This window comes from Physeter macrocephalus, chromosome 18 (assembly GCF_002837175.3).
Source record: "Physeter macrocephalus isolate SW-GA chromosome 18, ASM283717v5, whole genome shotgun sequence".
Taxonomy (NCBI): domain Eukaryota; kingdom Metazoa; phylum Chordata; class Mammalia; order Artiodactyla; family Physeteridae; genus Physeter; species Physeter macrocephalus.
The window spans coordinates 51,502,715-51,527,228 of NC_041231.1; the positions used below are offsets into that span (position 1 = coordinate 51,502,715).

The 24,514-nt window shown below is 38.5% G+C and overlaps 1 protein-coding gene across 1 annotated transcript in view; it reads right to left on the reverse strand.

The window, feature by feature from the left end:
* OXSR1 (oxidative stress responsive kinase 1) overlaps positions 1 to 24,514 on the reverse strand; it is a 109,879-nt gene that overhangs the window by 38,501 nt on the left and 46,864 nt on the right. Inside the window, exons 5-7 of the mRNA XM_024132256.3 lie at positions 13,740 to 13,795; positions 3,621 to 3,730; positions 1,031 to 1,132 (exon numbers count right to left, since the gene is read on the reverse strand). Of these exons, the coding sequence (XP_023988024.1) occupies positions 1,031 to 1,132; positions 3,621 to 3,730; positions 13,740 to 13,795 (268 nt within the window). The remainder of the gene's footprint in view (positions 1 to 1,030; positions 1,133 to 3,620; positions 3,731 to 13,739; positions 13,796 to 24,514) is intronic.

Genomic DNA, 24,514 nt, shown 5'->3' on the forward strand with positions numbered 1-24,514 from the left:
GCCAACAAACACATGAAAGGATGCTCAGCATCACTAATCATTAGAGAAAAGCAAATCAAAACTACAATGAGGTATCACCTCATACCGGTCAGAATGGCCGTCATCAAAAAATCTACAAACAACAAATGCTGGAGACGGTGTGGAGAAAAGGGAACCCTCTTGTACTGCTGGTGGGCATGTAAACTGATACAGCCACTAGGGAGAACAGTATGGAGGTTCATTAAAAAACTAAAAATAGAACTACCATATGACCCAGCAATCCCACTACTGGGCATATACCCTGAGCAAAACATAATTCAAAAAGAGTCATGCACCACAATGTTCATTGCAGCTCTATTTACACTAGCCAGGACATGGAAGCAACCTAAGAGTCCATCCACAGATGAATGGATAAAGTAGATGTGGCACATATATACAATGGAATATTCCTCAGTCATAAAAAGAAACGAAATTGAGTTATTTGTAGTGAGGTGGATGGACCCAGAGTCTGTCATACGGAGTGAAGTAAGAAAGAGAAAAACAAATACTGTATGCTAACACATATATACGGAATCTTAAAAAAAAAAAAGGTTCTGAAGAACCCAAGGGCAGGACAGGAATAAAGATGCAGACGTAGAGAATGGACTTGAGGACACGGGGCGTGGGAGGGTAAGCTGGGATGAAGTGAGAGAGTGGCATGGACATATATACACTACCAAATGTAAAATAGCTAGCTAGTGGGAAGCAGCCACGTAGCACAGGGAGATCGGCTCAGTGCTTTGTGACCACCTAGAGGGGTGGTATAGGGAGGGTGGGAGGGAGATGCAAGAGGGAGGAGATATGGGGATATATGTATGCATATAGCTGATTCACTTTGTTGTACAACAGAAACACACCATTGTAAAGCAATTATACTCCAATAACGATGTTAAATAAATAAATAAATAAAGTGAAGGAGAACAACAACAAAAAAAAAGAATGTCAAATGAAGTAAGGCTCTGAAAGAGAACTGAGGCATGAGCTGGGGTAGTATTTTGAATATAAGCTTCACCTTCATTGGCGGATACTTATGATAAGGAGCCGCCCCTGTGGCCAGTTCAATTGCTGTGATCCCAAAACTCCAGATGTCAGCTTTGAAATCATAACCCCGGACCTGTACAGAACAGAAAGATGTACGAGATTATTTTTACCACCCTAAAAGCACTTTTAAAAGATAACTTCTAATATGTATCAAGAACCATAAACTTTAAACCAATAAAATATAATTGGCAAAAGCCAAATATACTTGGTAAGAGGAAAAAAGAAAAAGAAAGAAAGAAAACTGAATGAATGTTCACCAACAATGGGGAAATAGTTAAGTATGGTATATTCACTTAAAGAAATATTATACACTCAACTAAAAGCAATATTAATGAATTCTATATGAAAATATGGAAAACCACTTTATGATGTGATATGATAAAGCACTTATGAAGAAAAACGATTACAAAATTTTTCATGTTTTGATACTATTACAAACAGATATATAGCCTATTAAAGAAAAAAAACTAGAAAGAACTAGAACAAAAAAACCTGTTAGGCAGTCTTAGGCATAGTTTTCCAAATTTCCTATGTTATGTATTGTTTTTTTATTTTTCTCTTTTTAAATTAATTTTTATTGGCGTATAGTTGCTTCACAATGCTGCGCTAGTTTCTACTGTACGGCAAAGTGAATCAGCCACATGTATACATATATCCCCTCTTTTTTGGATTTCCTTCCCACTTAGGTCACCAGAGAGCACTGAGTAGAGTTCCTTGTGCTACACAGTAGGTTCTCATTTGTTATCTATTTTATACATAGTATCAATAGTGTATATATGTCAATCGCAATCTTCCAGTTCATCCCACGGCCCCTTCCCCCTTGGCGTCCATATCCCTGTTCTCCACATCTGTGTCTCTATCTCTGCTTTGCACATAAGATCATCTACACCATTCTTCTAGATTCCACATATATGCATTAATGTTTTTCTTTTTCTGACTCACTCCACTCTGTATGACAGTCTCCAGGTCCATCCACATCTCTACAAATGACCCAATTTTGTTCCTTTTATGGCTGTGTAACACTCCATTACATATATGTCCCACAGCCTCCCCATTAATTCCTCTGTGTTATGGTATTGTTTTATCACCTTAATTTTTAGAATGAAAAAAGTTACCAAGGGTGAGAATATTTTTAAAGTTGTTGGTGTGAATATGTTGCCAAATTTCTCTCCTTTATACTGTCACCATATTATATAATTAAATATTTTAATTTTCTATCCTAAGCAATATAGGAGGAGAAACAGGTTTGGGGAGTGTGCGGTTTGAGGCCTAAAATTAAAGCTCCATATTATGTGCTGCTTCAACATTGGGTAAACAGGAGGACCTCTATTGACCTAAGCGAAAGTTCCCTTCCCCAGTCTCCTCCCAAGGAGAAGGTCCCCTAGGCCCAACAACCCTGCGTATCAAATGGATCAGGTGCAGTTCCTGTTTATTCCTGAGTAGCAGGTTTCCCTGCCAGCCCTCAGAATTATTCAAACAAGCCAATCACACCTTCACAAGGAAACCAAAGGGCATATCACTCTCTTGATATTACAAAGCCTGTCTCCTACAGCAACTGTTTGTTCACTCCCTTCCTAAGTGCAACCCCATGGGGCATGCAGTGTCCTCTGCCTCCAGATATGTGTACATACAAATAATAAACTGCTGTCAATCTCATTAGGCCCAGTGTCAGGTGCTGTGCGTTCAGCCATCCCCATAACCCTAGCATGGGAAGCTTTCCCTCACCAACAGGGTCAATATAGGCTGTACTGTATTGTATTTTATTGTAACAGAATAAAAAGTAGATTCAGTTCTACATACTGAGTTTGACATAAGACATTTATGTAAAACATCTATAGGGAATTGGAAATATCTATCCAGAGGCTTAAAAAACAAGACTCGACTGGATATAATTTAGAAATAATTAACAGGTGGGAAGTGGAGATGAAAATAGTATGTGTCTTCAGAGAATAGAAGAGTCAAAAACAAGGTGCTGGGAAGCAGCGTCATTTAGCAGTAGAAGGAAAGCCAGAAGAGAAGCCAGAGAAATGGCCCGACAAGTAGGTGAAGAATGAGGAAGCTAAGGATGTGAGTAAAGGGGGAAAAGGTCAACAGTTTCAAATGCCACAAAGAGAGCAAAACAAGGAGCAAAAAATGAGCACTGGATTGGAGAATTAGCAGTTTCCAGTAGGTGATGGGATGAGCGACATCAGACTGCAGTTTGTTTGAAACAACTGGGAAAGAGGGACTTGGAGAAAACTAGTCCTTCAAGAGCCATAGCAATGAAACTACATGTAAAAAAAGTCAGGTCATTTAATTTGTACTAAGGATATTAGCATTAAATCAATCTTGATTATATTATTCCTTAGGTTGCCTTTTGTATAAATCTTGAGATTCATATGTCCTTTGCTAAGGTTCTAGAGTTTTGGTTTTTTTTTTAAGCACGGACCAGTCTTAAACAAGGAAGAGAGACGTATTTCCCAAAGCTAACCTAGTAGAACAAACAAAAGCAAACACTACTCAATTTTTTCAATTTTGTAACAAAACCCCAAACCGTTTTAAAGAGACAAAAGACACAGTACCTGTTCCATAACTTCAGGCGCCATCCAGCAAGGGGTTCCAACAAAGGTTTTTCTAACTTTATTTCGGGTAATGTCACCACCAGTTGCTAAAAAAGCACTAACTCCAAAGTCTAAAATAGAATACAACAGCAAGGCATTAAAAGTACAGTAACTAACATAAATAGATAGGAAAGTAATATAGTTATGATCCTATATACACAGCATGACCTTTTCTCTTCTTTCTGCTAAACTTCTTGACTAAATTAAGACATAGCTTAACAGATTCCTCATTCCATTCCTCTCCACCTCCACAATCATCATCTCCTCAGATTTTCCTCCTTGCTCCGATCCATTCTTTTCATCTTCCCAAACTGAAATACTATACCCATTAAACACTAACTCCAGTTGCTTCTTCTCCCCAGCCCCTGGCAACCACCATTCTACTTTCTGTCTCTATGATTTTGACTGCTTGTAAGTATTTCATGTAAGTGGAATCATACAGTATATCTTTTTATAACTGACTTATTTCACTTAGTGTAAGATCTTCAAGGTTCATCCATGTTGTAGCATATGTCAGAATTTCCTTCCTTTAGAGGTGGAATAATATTTCATTGTATGTATATACTACATTTTGTGTATTCATTCATCCACTGATAGACACTTAAGTTGCTTCCAAGTTTTAGCCATTGTAAATAACACTGCTATGAAAATAGGTATACAAATACCTGTTTCAGTCCCTGCTTTCAGTTCTTTGGCGTATAATTCCATTCAGAAGTGGAATTGCTGGATCATACAGTATTTTTATTTTTAATTGATTTAAGGAATTGCCATACTCTTTCCCACAACAGCTGTACCATTTTACATTCCTACCAATAGTGAACAAGGATTCAGATTTCTCCACATCCTTGTTATTTTCTATTTTTTGTTAACAGCCATCCTAATGGATTAGTATCTCCTTTTAGTTTTGACTTGCATTCTTCCCTGATGATTAGTGATAATGAGCATCTTTTCATGTGCTTTCTGGACATTGGAATATCTTCTTTGGAGAAATGTCTATTAAATTTTAAAATTGATTTTTTGTTGTTGTTAAGTTTTAGGGGTTCTCTATATATTCTGGATATTATAAATCTCTTACCAGATACATGACTTGCAAATCTTTTCTCCCATTCTGTGGGTTGCCTTCTTACTCTGTGGATAGTGTCTTTTAATGCACAAAATTTTTTAATTTTCATGAAATCCAACTTGTCTATTTTTATTCTTTTGTTGCCTGTGCCTTTGGTGTCATATCTAAGAAATCACTGCTAAATTCAGCGTCATGAAACTTTTGCCCTTCTAAGAGTTTTATTGTTTTAGGTCTTATATTTAGGTCCATTTTGATCCATTTTGAGTTAATTTTTGAATATGGTGTTAGCTAAGGGTCCAATTTCATTCTTTTACATTGGGATATTCAGTTTTCCCAGCACCATTTGTTGAAAAGACTGTCCTTTCCCCATTGAATAGCCTTGACACCCTTGTCAAAAATCATTTAACCATATGTACGAGGGTTTATTTCTGAGCTTTCTATTCTATTCCACTGGTCTCTATACCTATCTTTATGCCAATAACATACTGTTTATATTACTGTTGTTTCGTAGTAAGCTTTGAAAACAGGAAGTGTGAGTCCTCCTGCTTTGTTCATTTTTTTTCAAGACTGTTTTGGCTATTTGAGGTTCCTTGAGATTCCATATGAATTTTAGGATTTTTTTTTTCTATTGCTGTGAAAAAAAAATGTCATTGGGGTTTTGATAGGGATTGCACTGAATCTATAAATTACTTTGGGGAGTATTGACTTTTTAACAATAGTAAGTCTTCCACTCCATGAACAGGAGGGATGTGGTTCCATTTATTTACATCCTCTTTAATTTCTTTCAGCAATGTTTTATAGTTTTCATTTTACAAGTATTCTACCTCCTTGATTAAGTTAACTGCTAAGTATTTTATTCTTTTTTTTTTTTTTTTTTTTTTTTGCGGTACGCATGCCCCTCACCGCTGTGGCCTCTCCCGCTGCAGAGCACAGGCTCCGGACGCACAGGCCCAGCGGCCATGGCTCATGGGCCTAGCTGCTCCGCCGCATGCGCATGCCCCTCACCGCTGTGGCCTCTCCCGCTGCAGAGCACAGGCTCCGGACGCACAGGCCCAGCGGCCATGGCTCATGGGCCTAGCTGCTCCGCGGCATGTGGGACCTTCCCAGACCCAGGCACGAACCCGCGTCCCCTGCATCGGCAGGTGGACCCTCAACCACTGTGCCACCAGGGAAGCCCTATTTTATTCTTTTTGATGCTACTTGTAAATGGAATTGTTTCGTAATTTCTTTTTCAAATTGTTCATTGTTAGTGTAGAAAATGCAACTGATTTTTTTAAAGATTACCATTTTATTTTTATTTATTTTTAAAATATTTATTTATTTATTTTGGCTGCGCCGCGCCAGGTCTTAGTTGCAGCATGTGGGATCTTCATTGCAGCATGCAGGATCTTTAATTGTGGCATGACGGTTTCTAAGTTGCAGTATGCAGACTCAGCTGTGGCATGTGGACTTCTTAGTTGTCGCATGTGGATTCTTAGTTGCAGCATGAGAACTCTTAGTTGCAGCATGAGAACTCTTAGTTGCAGCATGCGTGTGGGATCCAGTTCCCTGACCAGGGATTGAACCCAGGCCCCTGGCATTAGGACGTGCAGTCTCACCCACTGGACCACCAGGGAAGTCCGTGACTGATTTATGTCTGTTGACTTTGCATCCTACTTTACAAAATTCATTTATTAGTTCAAATAGTCTTTTAAAAAATATTTATTTATTTATTTTATCTTTTGGCTGCGTTGGGTCTTAGTTGCGGCACATGGGATCTTTCGTTGAGGCATGTGGGATCTTCGTTGTGGTGCGCGGGCTTCTCTCTGGTTGTGGCGTGCAGGCTCTGTAGTTGTGGCACGTGGGCTCTCTAGTTGTGGTGTGCAGGCTCCAGAGCACGTGGGCTCTGTAGTTGTGGCGCGCAGGCTTAGTGGCCCCATGGCATGTGGGATTTTAGTTCCCCAACTAGGGATCGAACCTGTGTCCCCTGCACTGGAAAGAGGATTCTTAACCACTAGACCACCAGGGAAGTCTCTCAAGTAGTTTTTTATGTAATGTTTAGGGTTTTCTACATATAAGATCATACAATCTGCAAACAGACATAAGTTTACTTCTTTCTTTCTAGTTTGAATGTCTTTTATTTTTTTTCTTGCCTAATTGTTCACTCTAGAACTTCCAGTACTGTGTTGAATAGAAGTGGCAAAAGCAGACATCCTTCCTGTGTTCCTGAACTCAGAGGAAAACCTTTCATCATTGAGTATGATGTTCATTGTAGGTTTTTCATATATGGCTTTTAGTATGTTGAGGAAGTTTCCTTCTGTTCCTACTTTATTGCATATTTCTATCATGAAAGGGTGTTAAATTTTCTCAAACGCTTGTTCTGCACTGAGATGATCAGGTGGGTTTTCTTTTTCTCTTTCTTCTGTTAACATCATGTATAACAATGATTTTCATATGTTGAATCATCCTTGCATTCCAAAGAAATCCTACTTGGCCATGGTATATGATCCATTTAATATGCTACTGAATTTGATTTGCTAGTTATTTTGCTGAAAATATCTACATCAAGTTCATAATGGATACTTGTCTGTAGTATTCTTTTCTTGTTAGTGTCTTTGACTTTTGGTCTTGTTGAGGCACGTGAGCTCAGTAGTTGTGGCATGCTGGCTCAGTTGCCCTGCAGCATGTGGGATCTTAGTCTCCTGACCAGGGATCGGACTCGCATTCCCTGCATTGTAAGGCGATTCTTTAGCACTGAACCACCAGGGAAGTCCCTAGTTCTTCTTTAAACGTTTGATAGAATTCACCAGTGAAACCATCGAATCCAGGGCTTTTCTCTGTCAGAAAATTTTTGATTACTGATTCAATCTCTGTACTAGTTATAGGTCATTTCATATTTTCTACTTCTTCATGATTTCATCTTGTTAGGTTTTGTGTTTCAAGGAATTTGTCCATCTAGGTTATCCAATTTGTTGGAGTACAATTGTTCATAATACCATCTTATAATCCTTTTTATTTGGGTGGAATTGGTAGTTATGTCCCCATTTTTGTTTCTGATTTTATTTTTTATTTTTAAAAAATATTTATTTATTTTATTTTTGGCTGCATTGGGTTTCAGCTGCGGCACATGGGATCTTCGTTGGAATCTTCATTGCGGCATATGGGATCCTCTGCCAGGGCACGCGGGCTCCTCGCTGTGGCGTGAGGGCTCAGTAGTTGTAGCATGCAGCCTCTCTAGTTGTGGCCCGCATGCTCAGTAGTTGCAGCGCGTGGGTCCAGTTGCCCCATGCCATGTGGGATCCCAGTTCCCTGACCAGGGATCGAACCCACGTCCCCTGCACTGGAAGGCAGATTCTTAACCATTGGACCACCAGGGAAGTCCCTGTTTCTGATTTTAGTCATTTGAGTCTTCTTTCTTTTTTTCTTAGTCTACCTAAAGGTTTGTCAATTTTGGTGATCTTTTGGTTTCACTGATTCCCTCTATTGCTTTTCTATTGTTTCCTTTTCTCAACTCTAAATTTTATTATTTCCTTCCTTCTGCTAGCTTTGGGTTCAGTTTCTTCTTTTTCTAGTTCCTTAAGCTGTAAAGTTAGGTTGTTGATGTGCTATCTTTCTTGTTAAAGAAAGCATCTAAAGCTATAAATCTGCCCCTGAGCAATGCTTTCACTGTGTCCCCTCAGTTCTGGTATGGTTGTGATTTTGTTTTCATTCATCTCTAAGTATTTTCTAGTTTCCCTTGTGACGTCTTCCTTCATCCACTGATTGTGAAAATGTGTGTTTAGTTTCCATAAATTTGTGAATTTTCCCGTCCTCTGTTGTTGGTTTGTAGCTTTACCCCATTGTAGTCAGATGATATCACTTAATCTGTGGCCTAACATATGGTCTATCCTGGAAAATGTCCCTTGGGCACTTGAGAAGAATGTGTATGCTGTTCCTGTTGGGTAGAGTGTTCTGTATATGTCTGTTAGATCTAGATGGTCAACGTGTTGTTTAAGTCCTCTATTTCCTTATCTTCTGTCTGTTCTACCCATTATTAAGAGTGGAGTACTGAAGTCCCCAACTATTATTATAGAGCTCTCTACTATTTCCTTCAGTATTGTAGAGGTATCTACAGTACCCTTCACTTCTGTCATTTTTTGCTTCATATATTTTGCTGTTTTGTTAATAGGTGCATGGATATTTATAAGTGTTGTATCTACTTGTTGTATTTAACCTTTTATTAATATGTAATGTACTTCCTTAAATCAGACAGAGAAAGAGAAATATTGTATGATATCCCTTATATGCGGAATCTAAAAAGAAATGATACAAATGAACTTACTTACAAAACAGAAACAGACTCACAGACTTAAAGAATGAACTTATGGTTACCGGGGGGAAAGGGATAGTTAGGGAGTTTGGGATGGACATGTACACACTGCTATATTTCAAATGGATAACCAACAAGGACCTACTGTATAGCACAGGGAACTCTGCTCAATGTTATGTGGCATCCTGGATGGGAGGGGAACCTAGGGGAGACTGGATACATGTATATGTATGGCTGAGTCACTTTGCTGTGTACCTGAAACTATCACAACATTGTTAACCAGCTATACTCCAATATAAAATAAAGTTTAAAAAAAAATATGTAATGTACTTCTTTGTCTCTTGTAACCTTTTTTTTTTAAATTGGAGTATAGTTGCTTTACACTGCTGTGTCAGTTTCTGCTGTACAGCAAAGTGAATCAGCCATACATATACATATATCCCCTCTTTTTTGGATTTCCTTCCCATTTAGGTCACCACAGAGCACCAAGTAGAGTTCCCTGTGCTATACAGTAGGTTCTCATTAGTTATCTATTTTACACATACTAGTGTATATATGTCAATCCCAATCTTCCAATTCATCCCTCCCCCCACATCCTGGTAACCTTTTTTGATCTAAAGTCTATTTTGTCTGATATTAGAGTAGCCACCTCTGCTCTCTTTTAGTTAGTTACTATTTGCATAGAATATATTTTTCCATCCTTTCACTTTCAATCTATTTGTGTCTTTGGATCTAAAGTGACTTGCTTATAGATAGCGTATAATTGGATCATGTTTTTATCCATCCTGTCAATCTCTGTCTTTAATTGGACAGTTAATTCATTTACATTTAAAGCAATTATTGATAAGGAGGGACTTACTTCTGTCATTGTGTTATTTTTTTTCATATGACTTACAGCTTTTTTGTCCCTCATTTCCTATATTACTTATTTTGTGCTTAATTTTTTGTTGTAAAATGCTTAATTTTTTTTCTCATTTTCTTTTGTTTATATTCTATAGCTATTCTCTTTATGGTTACCATAGGGATTACATTTACCATGGTAAAGCTTTAACAATCTAATTTGAATTTACATCAGCTTAACTTCAATAACATACAAAAACTCTTCTTTACAGCACTATTCTCACCTCTTTTGGTTGTCGTTGTCATCACAAAATTACATCTTAATAAACTGTGTGCTCAAAAACATGAACTAATCATTCTTTTAAATGCATTAGTCTCTTAAATTACGTAGAGAAGAAGACTTGGAGTTACAAACCAGTGTTACTGTAATACCAAGTTTTACACCAATAACTGTTTTTAGTAATGTATCAGTCTCTTAAATTATGTAGAAAACAAAAAGTGCAGTTACAATAATACTAGCTTTTATACATCCCCATGTATTTACCTTTACTGAGATCTTTATTTCTTCAGACTGCTTGCAGTTACTGTCTAGGGTCCTCTCATTTTACCTTGCAAGACTCCCCTGAGCATTTCTTGCAGGGCAGGTCTATTCCCTCAGCTTTTGTTTATCTTGAAATGTCTTAATTTCTCCCTCATTTTTGAAAAACAGTTTTACTGGATATATGATTCTTGGTTGACACTTTTTTCTTTCAGCACTTTGAATATATTGTCTCTCTGCCTTCTGGCCTCCAAAGTTTCTGATGAGAAATCTGCTGACAACCTTATTTAGGACCGCTTGTATGTGATGAGTCACTTTTCTCTTGCTGTTTTCAAAATTCTTTGTCTTTGCCTTTTATAAGTTTGATTATAATGTGAGTCTGTGAGTCTCTCAGAGTTCACCTTAGTTGGAGATCACTGAGCTTCTTAGATGTTTATATTCGTGTCTTTCATCAAATTTGAGATGTTTCCAGCCATTATTTCTTCAAATATTCTCTCTGCCCCTTTCTTCTCCTTCTAGGCCTCCCACAGTGTGTATGTCGGTCTGCTTAATGGTATCCAAACAGGTCCTTCAGGCTCTATTCACTTTTCTTCAATCATTTTCCTTTCTGTTCCTCAGACTTGATAATTTCCATTTTTCTATCTTCAAGTTCACCAATTATTTCTTCTGCCAGCTCAAATCTACATTTAAATCCTTCTAGTGAGTTTTTCATTTCACAATACAAGTTATCGTAGCTCCAGAATTTCTTTTTGGTTTCTTTTGAGGTTTTCTCTCCTTATTGATATTTAGATTTTATTCACACACGGTTGTTTTGAGTTTTTCCATATCTTCCTTTAATTCTCTGAACATTTTAAGATGGTTGTTTTAAAGTCTTTGTCTAGTAGATCTGCCATCAGTCCTTTTCCAGTGATAGTTTCTGTTCATTTATTTATTTCCTTTGAATAGGCCATACTTTCCTGTTTCACTGAGTGCTTTGTGATTTTTTTGTTGCTGTTGAAGACTGGACATTTGAATCTAATAAGGTGGTAATGCTGGAAATCAGATTCTCCCCCTTTCCTGGGGTTTGCTGTTTTTTGTTATTGTTTTTGTTTTTTGGGGATTGTGGTAGGCTGTATCTGTGCTAAGCATCAGCCTGAAATGTAAAGTTAAGATCTTCTCAGATATTTTCTGCACCTTTTCCTGGAAATGAACATTCACTTCCCAATTTTCCCTGCAAATGTAGTTTTGTTTTTTGTTTTTGTTTTTTTTTTGGACATGCCACGTGGCTTGTGGGATCTTAGTTCCCCGACCAGGGAATCAAACCCAGGCCCTCAGCAGTGAAAGCGCAGAGTCCTAACCACTGGACTCCCAGGAAAGTCTCTATAGTTTTGGGGTTTTTTTTCCCCCTGTAGTTGTTTTTTGATGTCCTAGTCTTTAAAGTCTGGCTCCAAAAAGGGCATGAAGAGAAGAGAAGGGAAGGAAAAAAAGGCTATGGCCTGTTAAAGTCCCTTGGAAATCACTTGGAAGGGAGGAGCTGCAACAACAATGGCTTCCTGTCTCTTTGCAGCTCTGTGATCAGAAGCAATCAGTAATCAGAGCATATGCTGGATATTTGGAGGACAGGATCTTTTCTGCCACCATGGTTCCTTCAAGCTGCTCCAAAAACATGTGCATAGCTGCCTGCCAGGTGGCTGATAGGTGAGGAATGAGCAGCTCTGAAATTAACTGTAATTTACCTTCCAAGTCTTGCCCTAGAATTTTCAAGCAATCAGTGGAATGCAGAATTCCAACACTAGACAAATTCTGCCAATTCAATTGTTGTTTAGGTGGGGAGAAGATTCTTGGTGCTTCCTACTATGCCATCTTCCCAGAATTCTCTCTTCTTTAGTTTCTTACCACTTGATTTTGCTTCTCTAAACAATACAGTATAATTGTGCCTGGTTTTGAACTTATATAAATGGAATCACAAGCTATATATTCTGACTAGCTTCGTTCACTCTATATTTTTATAATTTATTTAATGCTTTTGTATACAGTTGTAGTTCTATTCATTTTCATCACTATATAGTATTCCAAAGTATAAATTAACTACAATTTACTTATCCATTCTACTAACAAAACACCTGGGACTGTTTCAAACTTGTAATGCTTATGAGCACTATGGCACACGGAAGTATGAGTTTCTTTATGCCATACACCTAGTAGCTAAAGTCTCTGGGTATGCATATCTTCAACTTAATAAAGTGTTGGTACTGTTTATATTCCCACCATCAGAGGGTGAGATTCTCCCTTGCTTTACATCCACACTGATAACTAGTACTGTCAGATGTGTTTGCTAGGTCAGTCAGTATAATGTGGTATCCTAATGTTATTTTACTTTGCATTTAATTGCTAACTAGTGAGGTTGACCACCTTTTATTATATTTATGTTTTGATATCATTTGAGATTATCTGATTTTTCCTTAATGAGTTCTTTGTATGTTCTAAATTTGAGCCCCTTGTCAAGTTATTCATGCTGCAAATATCTTCTCTGTGGTTTTGCTTTTTTACTTACTAATGGTAACAAACTGTTCTTCTTTCGATGAACAGTAGTTGCTAATTTTACAGGAGCCAAATTTATCAATCTTTTTCTTTACGTTAGAACATGATGTGGCTTGGTTAAAATATTCCCTTACCTGAGGACATGAAGAAGTGTGCCTAAATTATCTTCTAAAGCTGAAGAAATAATTCAAGGTTTGGGTGGTTATTTTCCTCCTGCCAAACACCTGACTGTTCCAGCGGTGTGGGACCAAGCTGAGGTTTTTTCTCAGATGATCTGCTTGATCTACAATCCTGCAGTTCAGCTATTCTGGAGTTTCACCCTGGTGGAGGGGGCATTTCACCAGGATAGCAACACTGGCAGGCCTTGGACTCCAATTCTTATCTCTTTAGCTCTGAATCTGCCAGAAGTACACTTCCACCTCTCAGATGCCTCTTCCTAATTGGCAAATACCCCATTTCTCCCAGGACAGAAGCAGTTCTGTATCACCTCTCTGTAGCATATTTATTCTTAAATGCAATGAGGTTTCTTGACTACTTCTCCTTTAAAAGAAAGTAAAGAATGCTATGAAAACCCACAGATGACAACTTTAATGGGGATAAGGAGTAGATAATTGTAAGGTAATGAGTAATGGTCAGAAAATGCCTAAGACTGAAAATGAAGGATGAGTAGTGGAAGATATCTTGAGAGTCAGTAGGGATGTGTCAACACAGTATGTTTGACCAGAGAGGGTCCAGGGGATAGAAGAGAAAACTGACTAAGAAAACATAACAGATAAGTAATGTGGTTCTATCAACCATTAAACCAAAATAAAAAGAAATACTAATCATTACCTGCAATCTGTACTGAGCCATCTTCTCCAAGAAGAATATTGCCAGCTTTCACATCTCTTTAAGAAAAAAAAAAATCACTTATTAAAAAACACCTATTCTTTGGAGTTACATAATTTAAGCAGTTCACTATATTCACCACAACACTGTAATATTTAAATGTTCTATTTTGCATTAAAGGGTATTAAGGCCCATAGCAGAATTTTAAAAATTGTAGTCACTTGTACTAGAATCCAAACATTGTAAACAATAACATATAACATTTTACTATTAAATTTGGAAAATCTGAGGTTATTAAATATTCAATTGAGATAATAGTGGCCAAAGAATGTGACCCTCACTATCACCTTATCTACTTTTTAAAATACAATGATTTTTTTCTACACCCTAATATATGATCAAAATTTTTAAATGGTATGTGGTTGAAAACAGGGACTATTCTATGCCTGTAGCATAAATACATGATGTAAATTATTCAAACATCTCTATATTCTTATTAGTAACTATATATAACAACTCAAGTAATACATGAACACATTCCTGCTATAAAAACCTAAACATCACTGAAAAGGCTGAAGTTCCTTTTGACCACTGTTCTCACGTCTAGTATTCTCTCCAAAGTTTTCAACCATTATCAGTCTAGTTAACAGAATATGTTCCTGTGACATATCTGGGCTTTTCTTCCAACGTAAATGATACTGTGCTATCCCTTCAAATGTACAACTTGTTTTTCTCATGCAATAATGTGTCAGTAATATCTAGCAAAATTTACAATCCCTAATTCCTATGAGTAATCCACTTCTTTGATAACCTAGAGAAACTCTCACAATGTTCACAGAATGTACGAGGGGGTTGTCTACAGAATTGTTTGTAATAACAAACCAAAAATGGTAGCAACCTAGAAAGCCAAGAACAGCAAAAAGATTAAATTAATTCTGTTACATCCATGAAACGGATTAAGGTCAATCAACATGTCATGCCCTCTAATACATAATACATACTGCTAAGTGAACAAATCAAATAGGACAGTGCATTTTGTATGCCACCATTAATGTTACAAACACACACACCCCTTTCCATACACAGAGAGCAATTAATTTATTTCCTTTAGTGGAGAGGAGTGGGATCAGAGTCTTGTGGGAATGGACTCACCTATTTGTTTCATAATTAAAAATAAATATAATTAAATAAAAGAGAGCCAGGCCTTGAAGCTAGACAAGAAAGAAAAGCGAGGCTAGCTCATGGAAGAAGACCCTGTTTGTCAGGAAAAAGAACCAGTGAAAGGACACTTCATCCCTTCCTTGTTCCTGTCTTCTTTCCCCTATCCTTAGCTATAACCATTCCTTGGTAAACAATGAACAACAGTTTCACAACTGTGTGTAGCAACGTCACCATACCAAGAGTATACAGTACCTTTCCTGAATATATACTGAATCATTTGGAAATCATGTTACTGAGTATTTTTTTCTGCTTATAAATCCAAGCAATTTATAGGACCTCTCCCAGAGGCTGACTTAGAATGGAGGTTGGCTCACTTTGCCCTACAAACCTAAAGTCTACACCATGCACAGGAGAGAACTGAGGATATTTCCTTCCCTTGGTGACAAGACCATTCAACTAAGGCAACCATGAACCTTCAACTCCTTTTTCTGAGCTCATCTAGAATGCTATCTAAAACTTAATGGAAAAAACAATGTATAGTTTAGTCACTTCCTCCTCTGTGTTTCTGCAGCAGGCTGTAATGCTAGTGCAGATCATAAAAATATAATCTTTCTCATTTCACCATGAGTCATATCCTAGTACATTTCTATATCATCTGCACTTACTTAGTATTATAATTAGTGCATAGGGGGCATCTCCCAGATACTCATCAAATAGATTTAAATAACTAAATAGAAGACAACCTGCCTTAAATCTTCTTATGGAGATAAGTGAATCAATCATTAAATCAATCCATCCATCCAACTAAACACTAAAATAAAAATTGATTGTTTCTGAAGAAATGTGGAGTAAATCAATCAATCCAACTAAATACAAAAATAAAATTATTCCCTCCTGCCATCCCACCTCCCAACTCCCACCTCTTAACTCTGTTCCAAATATTAGGCTTATAAAACGGTATGTTGTAATCAAATAGGACAACTAACTATCCATCTAAATAGGAGAGCAGTTAAACTATATCTATATAATGAAATACTACGAATATTAACAAATATATAAGTTAATATGGAACAATCTCCAAATATATTAAGTGAAATAACAATACTACATACATCATGTTGCCATTTGTCTTTTTTTTTTTTAAGCAGGAGGGAGAGAGATATATACAGTATGTTTATATTGCCATAAAATCTCTCTCAAAGGAATCACAAGAAAATGGCAAGAAGTGGTTCCCTTTAGACCAGGGTACTAGGGGTTCAGTGAAGGAAGGAGATTTTTTTCTTTTTTTTAATGCTTTATTATATTTATTTATTTATTTATTTATGTTTATTTATTTATTTATTTATTTATGCCTGCCTTGGGTCTTTGTTGCTGTGAGTGGGCTTTCTCTAGTTGTGGCGAGCACGCAGGCTAAGTAGTTGTGGCTCGCGGGCTCTAGAGCTCAGGCTCAGCAGTTGTGGTGCACAGGCTTAGTTGCTCCAAGGCATGTGGGATCCTCCTGGACCAGGGCTCGAACCCGTGTCCCCTGCCTTGGCAGGTGGATTCTTAACCACTGCGCCACCAGGGAAGTCCCTAAAATGCTTTATTTTTTTTAGAACAGTTTTAGATTTACATAAAAATTGAGAAGATAGTGCAGAGGAATTCCCATATACCTGTCACTCAGTTTCCCCTATTATTAACATGACACATTAAATGGTTCTGTTGCCACAGTAATGAACTAGTATTGATGCATTACTATTAACTAAGGTCTACAATTTATTCAAATATTTTAGTTTTAACCTAATGTCCTTTTTCTTTCCCAGGATACCATGTTCCATTTAGTTGTCATGTCTTCTTAGGGGCTTCTCTTGTCTGTGACAGTTAATCTTTGACTTTCCTTGTTTTTAATGATCTTGACAGTTTTGAGAAGTAATGGTCCAGTATTTTGTAGGATGCCCCTCTATTGGAATTTGTATGATGTTTTCCTCATGATTAAACTGTTGTTATGAGTTTTGGGAAGGAAAACCACAGAAGTCAAGTGCCATTTTCATCATATCATATCAAGAGTACATAGTTATCACCATGTTTTAGCACAGTTGATATGGTGAAGACTTATTTTTTTTATCATATACCATTTGTACCATTTGAATTTCTAAGCCTATATTTGCACTATCCATTCAAATAATGTTTTCTAAGCTTTTGTCTTAAGTGAAGAAACAGTAATCCATTTTCAGTAGAACCTACACTTTGGATGACCACGTTTCCTGATCAGTTCCCCAGATAATCAGTTCATGTTTCCCTTTTCAAACCAAAAGTACAAAATATAGAACAGTTTCCAAGAATAAAAGCAGAGGAAGATCATGAAGCTAAATGGCTCGCTGGACAATTAAACACACCACAGTCTGTCCTCACACACAACAGGGCAAATGACCTTTCAAGGAAAAGATTTGTAACTAAATCTCTGGAAATCAACATAATAGTCCTTAACTGAAGAACCTTTGTTACCTGCCTCAAAGGAGATCAAGCAACCCAACAGCCCCAACAGTTAAATCCTCCAACCACTCTTAAATAGCAAGAACAGTGAGTGTTGTTTTTCACAGCTTGATGCCATTTCTCACAAGTCACTATTGCACCAAATTACAGATTCCTTTTAAAATTAAAAGGAATATCATAGACATACTTGACTTTCTCATTAGTACAGAACACAAGTTTCTCCCCATCACATTTTTTAAAAATTTATTTACTTTTAGTTATTTTATTTTTGCCTGTATTGGGTCTTCATTGCTGTGCACGGGCTTTCTCTAGTTGCGGTGAGCGGGCTTCTCATTGCGGTGGCTTCTCTTGTTGCAGAGCACGGGCTCTAGGCACACAGGCTTCGGTAGTTGTGGCACATGGGCTCAGTAGTTGTGGCTCGTGGGCTATAGAGCACAGGCTCGGTAGTTGTGGTGCACGGATCGAACCCGTGTCCCTGCATTGGCAGGCGGATTCTTAACCACTGTGCCACCAGGGATCGAACCCGTGTCCCTGCATTGGCAGGCAGATTCTTAACCACTGTGCCACCAGGGAAGCCCCCCATTACATTTTTATGACTCATCAATAGGCACAGTTTATGGAAAACATGAAAAAGGCCAAGAGAAGAAATGAATCAAGACAAAAGCTGGAAAATACGCTACATTTAGGCATCTTAAACTGACTAAATATCTATCATTTCTGTTAAAGCTAACCTCTTTAAATGGGAAAAATATTTGGGTACGTATATACAGAGAGAAAAATGTAAGTCTAATTTAGAGACCTGTTCACCCTAGTCAAAACCTCTAAACCCTGGGGAGTCAAGGAGAAAACACAGTAGAAACAGTAAAATTATTTGACCTAATCCACCAGACTGACACAAATCTAACTGAAATAACAATTGGACTCTAAAGATATGAGAAGTAACAAAACCTACTAAAAACATCCATCTCTGTTTCCCAGTAAAACAACTTTATCCCAACTTTCTCCTGTTGAAATCTCAGTGCATCTCAGCTAAAGTTTAAGTAGGGTTCTTAGCCTTGGCTGCATATTAGGATCTCTTGGGGAACTTTCAGAAGTCCCAATGCCAAGGCCTCATCATAGACCAGTTAAATGAATTTCTGGCAGTGGATCCAGGAACTGGTACTTATTAAAGTTTCCCAGGTGATTCCAATATGAAGCCAACATTGAGGTTCTCTGATTTTTTTTTTCTTTTGCAGTATGCGGGCCTCCCACTGCTGTGGCCTCTCCCGTTGCGGAGCACAGGCTCCGGACACGCAGGCTCAGCGGCCATGGCTCACGGGCCCAGCCGCTCCGCGGCATGTGGGATCTTCCTGGACCAGGGCATGAACCCGTGTCCCCTGCATCGGCAGGCAGACTCTCAACCACTGCGCCACCAGCGAAGCCCAGGTTCTCTGATTTTACGTGTACGAGAATTTCAATTCCAGCAACATGGCAGAGACTTTCATCACTTACTACCCAGGGCTTGGCCCCAAGATACACCACCATTCCCCTTCTCCAAACACAAAGAAATGCTGGATTAATTAGGGGGGGAAACTGCCACATAAATGAACATGAAATAAAGAAAAGGAAATCTTCAATCTTCAGAAATGAAAAGGACACTTAAGAGGAGAGCAGTAAGCCTTGGGAGACAGAACAGAGATACTCCGCCAAATAGCTAGGGAGCTCAGGCTTTAAAATCCACCCATAAACAGAAAAAATGGCATTGGGCTAGCTTAAGGTTGAGAAAGAAAACTGAGACCCCTTCATAAACCTAGGACGCTGGGAAGACTGAGCCACAATGAAACATATACTTGCCAAAGGCAAGCCAGTAAAGCCATATTAAAATAAGACCTGTCTTTAATACAAAAGCATTTCTAGGAATAAAAAGCATCATTATATAACAACAACAAAAAAAGGGAATAATTTACCAAGAAGAAAACAATCCTGAACCTGTATGTACCTATAAAATATCTTTCAATCGCAGAGGACTATAGTTCAAAGGGGTCATTAGTGTTGTAGGGCTAACTTCAATTAACTTCTGGCCTCCACTGTTTGGATGTGAAGTCAACTCCTAATCATACTGATGCTCTGTCTTAGTCTGTTCAGGCTGCTATAACAAAAATACCAGACTGGGTAACTTAAACAACCAACATTTATTTCTCACAGTTCTGGAGGCTGGAAAGTCCAAGATCAAAGCAGGTGCAGATTTGGTGCCTGGTGAGGAGCTGCTTCCCTGTTCATACGTGACCACCTTTTCACTGTATCTTCACAAGGCAGAAGGGGCAAGGGAGCTCTCTGGGGTCTCTTTTATAAGGACACTAATACCATTCATGTGGGCTCTACCCTCATGACCTATGTACCTCCCAAAGGCTCCACCTCCAAATACCACCACATTGAGGATTAGGTTTCAACATATGAATTCTGAGGGGACACAGACATTCAGTCTATAGCACTCCCCCTACATGATAAGTTGTTTTTCTCTTGCTGCCTTCAAGATATTCTCTTTGTGTTTAGGTTTCAATAGTGTGACTATGATGTGTCTAGGTATAGATCTCTTTGTATTTACCTTAATTGTGGTTTGTTAAGCTTCTTAAATTTGTAGATTAATGCTTTTCCTCAAATTTGGAAGTTTTAGGTCACTATTTCTTTCAATATTTTTTTGTCCCTTTTACTCATTTAGCTAAATGAGAGCTGATAGATTTAACAAAGTAGATGTTACAGTCATACAAAATTGAGCACAGATTGAATTTGTGCCTGAACTTGATATAAGTCAATTTGATTGCTTTCTAAAAAAGACAGTGGACTTAACGTGTATTTCAGTGTGTATTTTGGGTTAATTTTACCATTGACTATATAAAGTCTGCATATGTAAAGGTTTAGGGAAAAGAATATACTTCTATCCATGTTCTGAAGTGAGGACTTTGACTTTTAAAAATAGAGATACGGATATATTAAATAAGACAACAATTGCATATTTAAAGAATAATAATTCAGTGGCAGATCTAAATTCTATTGAGTTAGTAACTAAAAACTATAATTGATATTTAAACCAATGTATGCCCAGCATCACTGATTAGCAGAGTATTTCCTAGAAGACTTTGGAAGTAGACTGCTAAATTCAGATCCCAGCTCTGTCACTAGCTGCGTGACCTTTGGCAAGTTACTTAACTCTCTTTGCCTTGGTTTCCTCATCTGTAAAATAGGAATAATAATAGTACCAGGGGCGTCCCTGGTGGCACAGTGGTTAAGAATCCACCTGCCAATGCAGGGGACATGGGTTTGAGCTCTGGTCCGGGAGGATCCCACATGCTGCGGAGCAACTAAGCCCGTGTGCCACAGCTACCGAGCCTGTGCTCTACAGCCCGTGAGCCACAACTACTGAGCCTGTGTGCCACAACTACTGAAGCCCACGTGCCTAGAACCTGTGGTCCACACAAAGAGAAGCCACCGCAGTAAGAAGTAGGCGCATGGCAACAAAGAGTAGGCCTTGCTCACCGCAACTAGAGAGAAAGCCCATGCGCAGCAATGAAGACCCAATGCAGCCAAAAACTAATTAATTAATTAATTATTTTTTTAAAAGTACCAACTCATAAAATAATTGTGAAGATTAAATCAGGTTAAGGTAGAAAATATACTTAGAAAAGTATTTAGGGACATCCCTGGCGGTCCAGTGTCTAAGACTCCATGCTCCCAATGCAGGGGGCCCGGGTTTGATCCCTGGTCAGGGAGCTAGACCCCATATGCCGCAACTAAGAGTTCACATGCCGCAACTAAGGCCCGGCGCAGCCAAATAATAAATATTAAAAAAAAAAAAAGTATTTAGCACACAAGTTGCAGTGAAGGCTAGCTGTCATTATTATCTACACCAGGGGTCAACATTTTCTTAAAGGGCCAGACAGTAAATAGGGTTTGTGGGGCAGATGATATCTGTCACCACTACTTTTTCTCTGTAGTGCTAAAATGTGCATGGCTGTGTTTTAAAAAAGAAACCAAAACAAACAAACAAACAAACAAAAAACAGGCATCAGGCTGCATTCATCCTGTGAGCCAGAGTCTGTCAATCACTGATGATCTATATGGTGGTAAAATAAAATTTTTTTCCTCTCACATGACAGTCTGGGCATGAGTGACATCAGTTCAGCATGGTAACTCCAGAGTTGGTGATTCAGGTTCCTCATATTTTATTGCTCTACCGTCTCTAAGTTCTTGCTGCACAGTCCAAGATGCCTTACTACCACATCCACATTTCAATGGAAGGAAGGAAAGGACAAATAGAAGTTATGTCACTTTCTGTGAGCAGTGGTTCTCAGGTTATTTGGCAATGTCTAGAGATATTTTAGATTGTCGCAATGGGCACTGGGGGCGGTGTGTACGTGTGTGCTACTGGCATGTAATAGGTTGAAGCCGGATATGCTGCTAGATCCGTTCTATAACGCACAAGATAGCCTCTGCAACAAAGAATTGCCCAGCCCAAAAGTCAGTGGTGCTGGGACTGATAAAACCTGTTAAGGGAACACTATTGTTTTCATCACAGTGGCTAGAAACTAAATCACACAGTCAAATCTGGCTCGCATGGGAGGCTATGAAATGTTGCCTTTCCTCTGGATGTTCATGTGCCCAGTAAAAAATGTCTTTTTTCTTTTAATTCTAAAACAAGGGGAGACATATTAGGGGCCAATTAGCACTCTATGGCATATGTTTTTCTAGAAGATTACTTGATGAACATGGAATCAGAACTGAGGTATTAACTGAATTATGTTCATTGCTAGTATCAAAGTATGTATCCACAGGGTTACCACCATTCAGAGGACAGGAATCCTGTTTTTCAGGGCACCTTTTCCCTTGACAGTGTGGGAAATAAATTCCTAAAGATTTACCCTTTGGTTATGCCCCCTTTTCAGTCATTTGTTAACACATTATTTTAACTAAGTACAAAACAACTGATTAGGTACAATTTTAGATGAAAAATCCTATTGTCTTAAGAATATACTTTCAGTGTTTCCAAGATTTCTAGTTTGCATGCTATTCCTTAGAATCAATTACTCTCTTTTATCCTCATAAAAAGAAAGTTTGGGGTTTCCCTGGTGGCGCAGTGGTTAAGAATCCACCTGCCAATGCAGGAGACATGGGTTTGAGCCCTCACAATTACTGAGCCTGTGCTCTAGAGCCCGCGAGCCACAACTACTGAGCCCGTGTGCCACAACTACTGAAGCCTGTGCACCTGAAGCCCATGCTCCACAAGAGAAGCTACCGCTCCCTGGTGGTGCAGCGGTTAAGAATCCGCCTGCCAATGCAGGGGACACAGGTTCGAGCCCTGGTCTGGGAAGATCCCACATGGCGCAGAGCAACTAAGCCCATGCACCACAACTACCGAGCTACTGAGCCTGTGCTCTAGAGCCTGCAAGCCACAACTACTGAGCCCCCGTGCCACAACTACTGAAGCCTGTGTGCCTAGAGCCCGTGATCCGCAACGAGAAGCCACTGCAATGAGAAGCCTGTGCACCGCAACAAAGAGTAGCTCCCGCTCACCGCAACCAGAGAAAAGCCCGCGCACAGCAAAGAAGACCCAATTCAGCCAAAACTAAAATAAATTAAATAAAAAAGAAACCACTGCAATGAGAAGCCCATGCACCGCAACAAAGAGTAGCCCCCACTCACCACAACTAGAGAAAGCCCGTGCGCAGCAACGAAGACCCAACGCAGCCAAAATAAAAATTAATTAATTTAAAAAAAAGTTTGTTTCCTTTGTAAGACTTAAGCAGGTGGAAAAACTTAAACAACTGGAAAGAATTATTCATTTTTCCTAGAATGAGATGCTTCTATAGATGACTGATTTCACTTACTATATGCTGATTTTCTTTAAAATGCTTCTACTCTCAGGGTAATCTAATCAAAAGTTTGTGTGTAGGGGGAGGGAATACCTTGTTTTTTTCCTCCATATTCTGATTACTCCTTAAAACCTCAGTTTTACAAATTGGTAGTCATCTGATCTTTGATCAGTTACTTTTCTGGGCCTTTGCTTGTCTGTTTGCTGACGGATTAGGGTTAAGTAGGTGATTTTTTTTTAACTGAGGTATAAAATTGTAAGATATAAATAAGATATATTGTAAGATAAATAAATTTGTAAGATATAAATAAAGCTGTAAGATATTTAAAGTGTACAATGTGATGGTTTGGTACACATATACACTGGGAAAGGATTAACTCCATAGAGTTAATTAACACATTTATCACCTCGCATATTTACTTTTTTTTTTGAGAACATTTAAATCCTACTCTCTTAGCAAACTGCAATAATATGATACAGTGTTATCCACTATAGTCAACATGATATACATTAAATCCTCAGACCTTATTCATCTTATAACTGAAAGTTTGTACTTTCACCAACCTCTCCCTGTTTCCCTCACCCACTCAGCCCCTGGCAACCACTTTTCTGCTCTCTATTTCAATGAATTTAACTCTGTGTGTGTGTATGTGTGTTGTAAGATCCCACATATTAAGTGATACCATGTAGTATTTGTCTTTCTCTGTCTGGCTTAATTCACTTAGCATAACATGCCCTCCAAGTTCATCCATGTTGTCACAAATGACAGGACTTCCTCCTTTTCATGGATGAATAAAGTCCAGTGTGTGTGTGTGTGTGTGTGTGTGTGTGTGTGTGTGTATGTATCACAATTTCTTTATCCATTCATCCATGACACACACTTAGGTTGTTTCCATATCTTGGCTATTTTGAATAATGCTGAATACGGGAGTACAGATATCTCTTTGAGATAATGACTTCATTTCTTTTGGACATACACCCAGCAATGGGATTTCTGGATCTTATTGTAATTCTTTTTTTTTTGGCTGCACCACACGGCTTGTGGGATCCTAGCTGCCAGACCAGGGATCAAACCTGTGGCCCCTGCATTGGAAGTGCAGAGTCTTAACCACTGGACTGGCAGGGAAGTCTCCCTGTAATTCTATTTTTAATTTCTTGAGGAACCTCCATACTGTTTCCACAGTGGCTGTACCAGTTTACACTCCCAACATCAGTACACAAGGGTTCCCTTTCTCCATATCCTTGCCAGCATCTGATATCTTGTCTTTTTGCTTTGTTTTGTTTTGTTTTTTGGCTGCAC